Source organism: Lithobates pipiens, unplaced genomic scaffold, assembly GCF_037356315.1.
Source record: "Lithobates pipiens isolate NorthernLeopardFrog02 unplaced genomic scaffold, aLitPip1_a1.2 Scaffold_23, whole genome shotgun sequence".
NCBI lineage: Eukaryota > Metazoa > Chordata > Amphibia > Anura > Ranidae > Lithobates > Lithobates pipiens.
The window spans coordinates 193031511-193041353 of record NW_027507785.1 but is presented as its reverse complement, the minus strand read 5'-3'; the positions used below and the strand labels follow the sequence as shown (position 1 = coordinate 193041353).

The following is a 9843-nucleotide window of genomic DNA, read 5'->3' as shown; positions in this document are numbered from 1 at the left end:
TATGGACTTTTTTTCATGAACTCATTAATTATGGATTCATATTGACTGTCACTATTTTGTTATAAGTTTTGAAGTATACCAATTATTTATTAATTTATTACAAATTTTCTCTATTTTGGGAAGTTGGTGTATACAATATTTTTTGTATGTTGGCGCAGTTTTTTATACTTCCTTAATCCCTGACCCCTGCCTGGAACATGGGTGGATTTCCAGTGTAATGGAATTAAACTCTTAGCTGCTGTCGACATTGTTTTTGTATGGCCAGCATATAATATATTACAGTTCTGTCTGAAAATCCACAACACAGTCTATTTTTTTCTTTAAATAAAAAAATGTGATCTCTGAGTCTAATGATATTTACCAGATTCAACCTCCAATAGTATACACAGCATATCTCTTCTGTCTGTTATTCTCAGAGTCAATTATAGATTGCTTCCTAAGAATAATTTTTATACTTTCCATATTAACTAAATTAAACACCACACTTTTTTTTAAGATTATCCAATTAATCGGCCAATTAATCCATTATGAAAATAATCATTAGCTGCAGCACTAGTTGGTAGTGTGGCAACTGGTATGTGGTGGTGGGCTAAATATTCAGAGCTCCTGGTCTAGCAACCAGCAGTTCTAAGGCAAGCATAAACTATTATTTTAAACCTAACTCTTGCAGTTATTTTATATAAGCCTTTGCGGACATCTTCAATCCCATATATTAAAACTTTAAACTTTAAACTTTTGTGTTTTATGCTAAATACATTACATTCCAAGTACAAAAATATCTTATAACCAAAATGTAAAAGCGTTGTGGCAAGAGAGGGCAAAATTGGCAAGAAAGAACTTATGTGATTACACACACACAAATCCAATTCAGACTTGAACACAAACTTGGTGGTGCAAGATCTAACAACAAGCCATGAAATGTATATCAAGTGAGGGTTGTTGGTAAAATTAGAAAGCATTGCACACATTGTAACTTGTATGGCCAGTTTCACAAATTACCTAGCAGATAGATAAAATTCCAGCTAAAGCTGACCATACACATTGCAGTTTTATTGTATGATCTTCTTTATATCTACCAACAATCTTGAAGTGTACAGACGCGCATGATTGATACAATCTGAATAGACTTTTAGGCCCTTATATTACATAGCTTTGGTAAAAGTGACTCTGAAACCAAGCTGTAATCTGTATTTTCAGCTCTTTTCCAAATATTTTTTTTTATAAAACTCTAAATATTACATGTGCATTGATATTTACGTGCGCAAACAGATTAAGTACAAGGATCTTAAAACAAAATAAAACTTCAATTTTGTAATAGATTAAAGATGGAAACCTTCTCACTATTGAAGGTTGAGTGGCCGACTACCTGTACATTGTAATGCCTTGTGCTTTTGTTTCAATAAAAGTTACTTGATTAAAAAAAAATAAAAAAATAAAAACCTATGGTAAGGTTTTTCTGGCCGAGTGTGGCAGAGAAGCACAGATCACACTGGATAGCTCAGATAAAACATATTTTTAATGAATAAAAATGAAAAAAAAAATGCACTTACAATAAAAAAAATAGTGCACCATCCAACTGTCAGTCAATCAAAGAAGCAGGACTCTCCATCAGTTACCAGAAGGGGGTCAGAATGCAGATGTTACAAATCGGACGGCTATTTTAAAGGGATCATTTCATCTAGCATCTGCTCGAAACACGACATGGGTTGGAAGAGTACTTACACAGATGTCGGTGTTCCAATTAGGGAGATTACCCTTAGATTTACCCTGTGGTAAATAGCACAAAAAAAGTTCCACTTTAATAAGAAACATTCCAAGTTATGGTTATAAAGAGCCATGGAACAAATAGTTCAGCAAGTGGACCTGTGAATTGAAAGAAGCCGAAGGGGTAAGCCAATCTTTCACTAAGTGCTACTTAACCAAATCTGGATCTTGATTCTTTTGGTGTCACGCAGTGTTTTGCTCTAATATCATTGTTTGCTTTACTGACATCTCATCTTGTGAACTTTCTTTTTCAAGTATCTCAAAACTGAGCGCTTCTGCCTGTTCAGGTCCAGGATCTGTATATATATCTTCCACAATTAATTCACTGTTTCTGACATGGTTTTGGGGTTCATCTCTTTTTATTAGCAGCTGATCCTTTTCTTCCTCTGTAGATTCTTTTCTTACTTTGACTTTTCCAGTGGATTGACTCTATACAAATTAAGATTTATAAATGTTTTCACTGCATTACATTGATGAGCTGCAATCACAACAATTTAAAAGAAATCTGCAACCAGTACAAAATAAGTCAAGTGAAAAAGCTCTATTATGACTTTCCTGATCCATTGATAAAAAGAGTCTTAAAACCCCCAATTTTAGGTACCTGCATACTCGCCTCACAAAACGATGGTTGGTAAATGGAGTGACTTATTGTCAGGTCCAAACACAGAGAAATGGATGGTCTAGACCAGGTGTCTCCAAACTACGGCCCTCTAGTTGTTCAGGAACTACAATTCCCATCATGTCTAGTCATGTCTGTGAATGTCAGAGTTTTATAATGCCTTATTTGATGTGTAGTTCCACAACAGCTGGAGGGCTGTAGTTTGGAGATCCGTGGTCTAGACCCCAATGCAAAAAGACTTTCAGAAAGTCTGTGTTTCTACAGAATTTTAAGGAGGCATCATCAAAAGAGCAGGGAGATGGGTGGAGTTGTCAAGTTAGGAGCAGCCACTTTACAGTGCCTGTTCTAAAGTGGCTATGTTACTTTGCATCATCATAACAATTATTTTAAGGTCACATTGATTTTAATTAACAGAGAAAGGGTAAACAGGCAGATGTGTTATAGGGTCTAATATGCATATCCACATTGAGTAAAACTTTGCAATAAAAAAAGTATCCTACCTCCTCTGTATCATCAATATGGCCTAACTATGCTTAGAAATGTTTCTATCCCCCCTCCTGCTACCTATCCTTCCTAACCTATGTAAAAAAGATGTGTATACTTAATTTTTAGCCCGCTTTGGTCTGTCACCTGACAATGCAAAAAATAAACTGTCCCAAAATATTCATTTTTTTTTTTTTTAAACTTAGCTGTATTTTTTACATTTTTTTTGCTACTGTCATAACCTACCATCAAAAAAAAAAAATTAATTCTCCTACTCCTGATGATCACAGCGATACCACATATGTGTATGTTATTTACTATTTGTACCCGTAGTATGGCACAGAGACAATAGTGTGCATTAAAAAATACACAAACCAATTTAAAAAAAGTTTTTTTTTTCTTTTAAGCCTACCTAAAATATACTGACCCTGAGAACCCCTTTCACACTGAGGCTTTTTTCAGGCGCTAAAAATAGCGCTGGAAAAATGCCTTCCCTGCCACTCCAGTGTGAAAGCCGGAGTGCTTTTACAGTGGGGTGTTGCGCTTGCAGGACGTTAGAAAAAGTCATGCAAACAGCATCTTTGGAGCGCTGTGTACACATCCTCCCTGCCTGCAAAGGGCTTTGGCAGCGGTGCTTTTTGGGTGCATTTAACCCTTCCTTCAGCCGAAAAGTGCCAGTGTGAAAGTGGTGCCAGTGTGAAAGGGGTTTTACTCAAACACTGACCTAGATCAAATCTTGATCTAGCCATTTTTTTCTTTACACACACCAGCACAAAAACGCACACATTTATGTGGCCTCAAGAAGACTCACTTCAGTGAGGATGCATATGTGTACACATGGTGGCAAAGGGTTAACATTTAAACACCCCCCCCCCCCCTCCAAACATTAGGGCTGGATTCAAACCTGTGTGTAGTGTTATGCACTTTTTTTTGTCCAACACACATCAATGAGGTGTACAAATGTGAAACACAATTCAAGTAGACCAGAAAAAAAACTATATTTAGAAGTTAAATTGGACCAGATACAGTGTGAGATTTGACCTTCTAGGCACTGCTGCTGCAACTTCCCATTTTGTACAGTGATAATAGGGGGTCACTCGCTTGGTACTTTGTCCATATAGAAAATGTCTTGAATTATTTTCAATGTATACAAGGTGTTTTTGTAAGATGTATGCCACCATCTACCCTTGTCCAATCATAGAACACATTGTATTCTGAATACAAGACATTTTCAAAATTTATAATAAAAAATAGGATTTTTGTACTTTTGTAAAATCCTTTTCTCTGATGTTCACAGACTGACATAGCTACTTATTCTTTACCATAGGGTTGTTATGCCACCTTCAGGAGAGGACTAGGCAGAACATGTTACACATGTACAAAAAAAACAGAACTTTCTAGTTCCGCCCAAGGGGCGGTCCCTTCAGTAAACCCCCCTCCCCCCAGTCTGCTTCCTGCAGCTTCAGTATGTCAACAAGCAGTATAACGTAAATCAATAGGGGGGGGTGCTGTGTCAGTCAGTGAACTTCAGAGAAAAGGATTTTACGGCGAGTACAAAAAAACTATTTTCTCTTTCGTCACTGACACAGCTCCTTATTCTTGACCATGGGGACATCCCCAAGCAGTGTCATAACAAGGGGTGGGAAACTGCATAAAAAAAAAACTTCACCCACAACCAGAAGTGCTCACTAGCAGGGGAGTCACTGCCTTATCTAGCCGCATCAGAACTTGCGGCCAACAATGCAACGGTGCATTATACTCAAAAGGTAACTATTTTCTTTTCGAAAAAAAATAAATAAGTGCAATTGCAACATTACATGGCAGCCTGCAAAACTTTGCGGCCAAAACAGGCATCAGATGATGCGCTTACATCCACTTTGTAGAATTTGGTAAAGGTGTGAACGGACGACTAGGTCGATGTCAGAAAGCTCAAGAGGTTCCAATTGCCTTGGTGGAATGGGCCATGATAGGAAAGGGGGGCACCTGCCCCTTCAAGGCATAGGCTTGGACCACAATCTGTCTGCTCCACCTAGAAATGGTGGCTGACGAGACTGCCATACCTTTTTTTGGACCAGCTACCGAAACGAACAAAGAGTCTGACTTCCGAAAGGGAGCCGTGGCAGACAAATACACCCTTAGAGCCCAGACCACATCAAAGGAATGAAGGGCCACCTAATTAGGATGTGTCGGTTTAGGACACAGATATGGTAACACAATGTCTTCATTGATATGGAATGACAAAACCACCTTCAGCAGAAAAGAAGGATGGTAGGATGGAAGTATGGATAACCAGATAAGGTGACTTGCAAGACAAGGCTGTCAGTTCCGAAACCCTCCTGGCCGATATAATGGCCACTAGGAAGACCACTTTCTGGGAAAGAGTCAACAAGGGAATTTCCCTGAGTTCTCAAACGGCGGTTTCTGAAGCGCCGATAACAACAGGTTTAGATCTCATGGGGGTAATGGTGGACGCACCGGAGGAACTACATGTCAGACCTCCTGAACAAAAGTGCTCACTAGAGAGTGAGATGCCAGGGGTCACAAAAAATACAGTCAAGGCTGATATTTGTCCTTTAATGGTGCTTAAGGTGCTTTGTCTGAAAGGAGAAACAAACACTCTCGCTTCCATGGAGTCCAGCAGTAAACCTAGGTAATCCAAACGCTGAGTACTGACTTTTTAGGTTCAACAGCCACCCAAAATCTTGCAGGGTTTGCATGGTGATCGCCACATCCTCCTTTAATTCTGAGGAGGAAGATGCTCTCAGGAGGAGGTCGTCTAGGTAACCTACGATTGCGATCCCGCGTTGTCACAACAACGCCAAAATTGGAGCCAATACCTGATGCTGATGCCCAGCCAAAAGGGAGAGCCACAAACTGGTAGTGGGCGTCCCCAATTGCAAATCGCAGAAACCTCTGATGCCTGGGGCATATGGGTATATGCAGGTACGCATCCTGGATGTCCAAAGACGCCAGGGAGTCCCTTTGGAGTGCAGCGACTACTGAGCGAACCGATTCCATTCTGAACCTCTGTACTTTCACAAAGCAGTTGAGGGCTTTTAGGCCCAAGATTGGATGTACCCCTTCCTTTTTGGGGACTACAGACAGATTGGAGTAGAACCCCTGGAGCCTTTCTGACTCCGGAACAGGTACTATCACCCCACAATTTAGCAGGTCCTTTACTGCCCCCATGAGGGCCTCCCGGCAAGCTGGGAGTAAGGGTATGCTGGAAGTGAAGAATCTGTTCGGTGGCCAAGAGAGGAACTCTTATCTTGTAGCCAGAGGAAATCAGTTCGCAGATCCATTGGTCGGACAGCCGAGAGGCCCACCGGGCTGCAAACTCCCGAAGGCGACCCCCCCACCCTTGAGACGGGCAGGGGCAAGCCTTTATGTGGTAGCACTTTTGCACACAGGCTTGTTAGGCTTGCGGTTCCAGGGATGCTTTTGTCCCTCAGAGGTCGTCCTGGGGACATTTAGCCAAAGCCCCGGGCGGACGAAAAAGCCGTTTATGAGCGGGAAAATTAGGGACCTTTCCTACGGCGTAACTCCTTAGTCTTCCTGGTATGTGGGAGTAAGGTCCTCTTCCCACCTGTGGCATTCTTAATGATGTCATCCAACGAGGCTCCAAAAAGAGCAGCTCACCAAGGAAGAGTAGATCCCTCAGGGCTTTTTTAGATGCCTGGTCCGCAGACCAGCATTTTAACCAAATCCGGCGCCTCAGCACCATTGCTGATACTGAAGCCCTGGATAACAGAGGGAGGGTATCCAGAGCCGCGTCACAAACCACTTTTTACCACCTTTGCGCCCACGCACCGCCTCCATCCTGGCAACAAACGTATCAAAGACCGCCGACAAAGCGTCCAAAGGCACTGCACTGTTTGCAGACGAGCCGATTGCAATTGTCGGGAGTTTGGGGGAAGAAACACCAGTTTCTGAAGCCATGCTGACCCACCCTGTCTGCTACCTGCTGGGGACTTAGGACAGGTGTATAGTCCCACCCTCCTAGCTGCTGCAGGCTGAGGGGCCCCCACCGCAGGACTCACCACCCTGAGCGAGTTCTGCGCTGCTCAGCTAGTAGTGCCCGTGTCAGCTCCCAGGTGTCTGAGTGAAAAAAAAAAACGCGCTGTTCTGAGCCTCAGGGACTAGCACTGGGCATAAAAACCACGCTGGGCTACAACAAAATGGCTGCCAGGCATCCAGTATAAAGGATATAATCACAGGGAAAATGGATGCTGAACTACAGTAAAATGGTTCCTGACCATGCTTCTCATTGAGTCACACCAAACATGGCCGGAAAACAACTGTACACAGAGAGGGATAGTGAAAAAAGACAGAAAATGGCGGCAGAACAGCGCTATGCCAATCAGCATGTGCAGACCTTCAGACACCCAGGGACACAGCCACCCAGTGCAGCCCCAACCCAAGGTGAGAGCCCCCCACGGGACCCCTATCATATGGCACACACACCGCTCCGCAGCATTCACCATGGGGGGGGGGGATAAAGACAGGGAGAGAAGAGAGGGACCCCCGAATCGACCTCCCAAGGAATGCCCAGCTGCTCAGCCCCACCGAGGTAAGGCGAGCTGTACTTACCATCCGGATGAGTTGGGGACATTCCATCACAGACGCACTCCTGAAGAGTACAGGGTGGCTGCTGGCCACGGCACACTGACTCAGACATCAGTAGCCCGGCCATATGTGTGCCCCAGAGCGTTGCGCTCACCGGCCGCCCTTGGAGCCTGAGGGGTACGTGTGACCGACCCACGGGTAGCTATGGTCTGTACACGCTTGATGGCCAGGCTGGGGAGGCTACAAGGATAAGGGTATCCAGCCTGTCACCCAGCTGGCTGTTGATAGTGATTGCGCAAAAGGCAAACTTCTGCAAAAAATCCCAGGACCGATGGTCCAGCAGGGTTCCCAGGTCCATCTCCTTCACTAGGCAGAAAAAAAAAACCTTGGGCGGAACTAGAAAGTTCTGTTTTTTTGTACATGTGTAACATGTTCTGTCTAGTCCTCTCCTGAAGGTGGCGTAAAAACCCTGTTAGGCCACCTTCAGGAGAGGACTAGACAGAACAACCCTATGGTCAAGAATAAGGAGCTGTGTCAGTGAATGAAAGGGAAACATATTTGCCATTCTGAAGCTTCCCTACAACCACTTTGCATATTATTTTATATATACTGTGATTTTGTACTTGCCAAATATGCTGCAGAAATCTCCCTCCACTAAGTCTGGCTTCAGCTATTTTAACTGTGGGCAGCTGAAGCTGCTGCCTGTTCACTTCCTAGATTTACACAGACATACAGAGTCACATCTCCAGCTCTCATTGGCCCTCTTATGACTCATCCCCTCTCCCTTCCTGGCAAACTCAGGAGAGCGAGAGAGAGACGCATGTTGTCATTCTTCGATACCGTGCCAATTCTGCCATTCTTCTCATACATGTAAAAATCATTTTTTGCTAGAAAATTACTCATATTTATTTATTTTTAGCAGAGACCTTAGGGCAGTGATGGCGAACCTTCGCACCCCAGATGTTTTGGAAATACATTTCCCATGATGCCCATGCACTCTGCAATATAGTTGAGCATCAAGGAAACTGTAGTTTCAAGACATCTGGGGTGCCAAGGCTCACCATCACTGCCCTAGGGAATAAAATGGCAGGCATTGCAAGATTTTAGGTAACAGCAATTTATTTTCACAGTAATTTGCACAGCAATTTTTCAAATGCAATTTTTTGGGGAAAAAAAAACAAAAACAAAACACACACACACCAGTAAAGTTAGCCCATGTCACGCTAGTGAAATAGCACCAAACTTCAGTACTTAAAAATCTCCACAGGCTGCACTTTACATTTTTTTTACAGGTTACCAGTTTAGAGTTACAGAGGAGAATTATTGCTCTGTTTGCAGGGATACCTCACTTGTGAGGTTTGAACGTATGCGCTCGCTTCTGCGTGCGAGCACGAGGGTGCTTTCATTTTTATTATTTTTTTTGTTTGTTTTATTGAAATGTTTTTATACCTTACACTTTCCCTTTACACGTCGCCTGTAAAACAATTAAGTGGCTGAACAGCCGCTATGATTGTTTTTACTGTGCAGGGAATCACCAGCAGAAAAAAAAAACTATACTTGCAGCTGCAGGCATCATTCAGCTATATCCACTGAAAGCTCATGTCATATGACGATCAACCATATGACGACCAACTGCCCGCCATCATTATAAGTCGGTAAATACATAAAAAATACCAGGGTTATGGCAGCAGATAGCTGCTATAACCCTGGTATTTTTTTAAACCGAAGAACGGTCTTCTTTCAGATAAAAGTGGTCTCTGTGGCGGCATTCCGGTCATCTCCCCCCACTTACCGGAGCTGTTGGTAGTGGCGGAGATGATCAGGTCCTTTCCCCTGTGAGACTAAGTCGAGCGAAGGAAAAACGGCCCCCACTCGGCTCCATACCAATGGATGACGGAAGGGATGTCAAACGTCACTTCCGCCAAATGGTCTTAACCACTTGCCGCCCGCCCTATAGGCAATTGACGGTGGCAAAGTGGTTTAATAATCCTGATCGGACGTCATATGACGTGATCAGGATTATTAGCCGATGCGCGCCCCCGGGGGCGTGCATCGCGGCGATCGTTGTTGCGGGGTGTCAGTCTGACACCCGGCAACTACGATCTGGGTAAAGAGTCTCCGACGGAGACTCTTTACCACGTGATCAGCCGTGTCCAATCACGGCTGATCACAGTGTAAATAGGAAGAGCCGGTGATCGGCTTTTCCTCACTCGCGTCTGTCAGACGCGAGTAGAGGAGAGCCGATCGGCTGCTCCTCTGACAGGGGGGGTCTGTGCTGATCGATTATCTTCACAGCCCCCCCCCCCCCCCCCCCCGAGGATGCCCACACTGGACCACCAGGGACGCCACCAGACCACCAGGGATGCTAAGCAAAAGGTAATCCTCCCTAGACCACCAGGGATGCCAGTCAC

General features: G+C 43.7%; 1 protein-coding gene across 1 annotated transcript in view; it reads right to left on the bottom strand.

Annotated features, from left to right (window-relative positions):
- Positions 1-247: 247 nt before the first annotated feature.
- Positions 248-9843, bottom strand: part of CLCC1 (chloride channel CLIC like 1) — a 123843-nt gene continuing 114247 nt past the window's right edge. Inside the window, exon 13 of the mRNA XM_077452698.1 lies at positions 248-2193. Within this exon, the coding sequence (XP_077308824.1) occupies positions 1948-2193 (246 nt within the window). The 3' untranslated portion in view covers positions 248-1947. The remainder of the gene's footprint in view (positions 2194-9843) is intronic.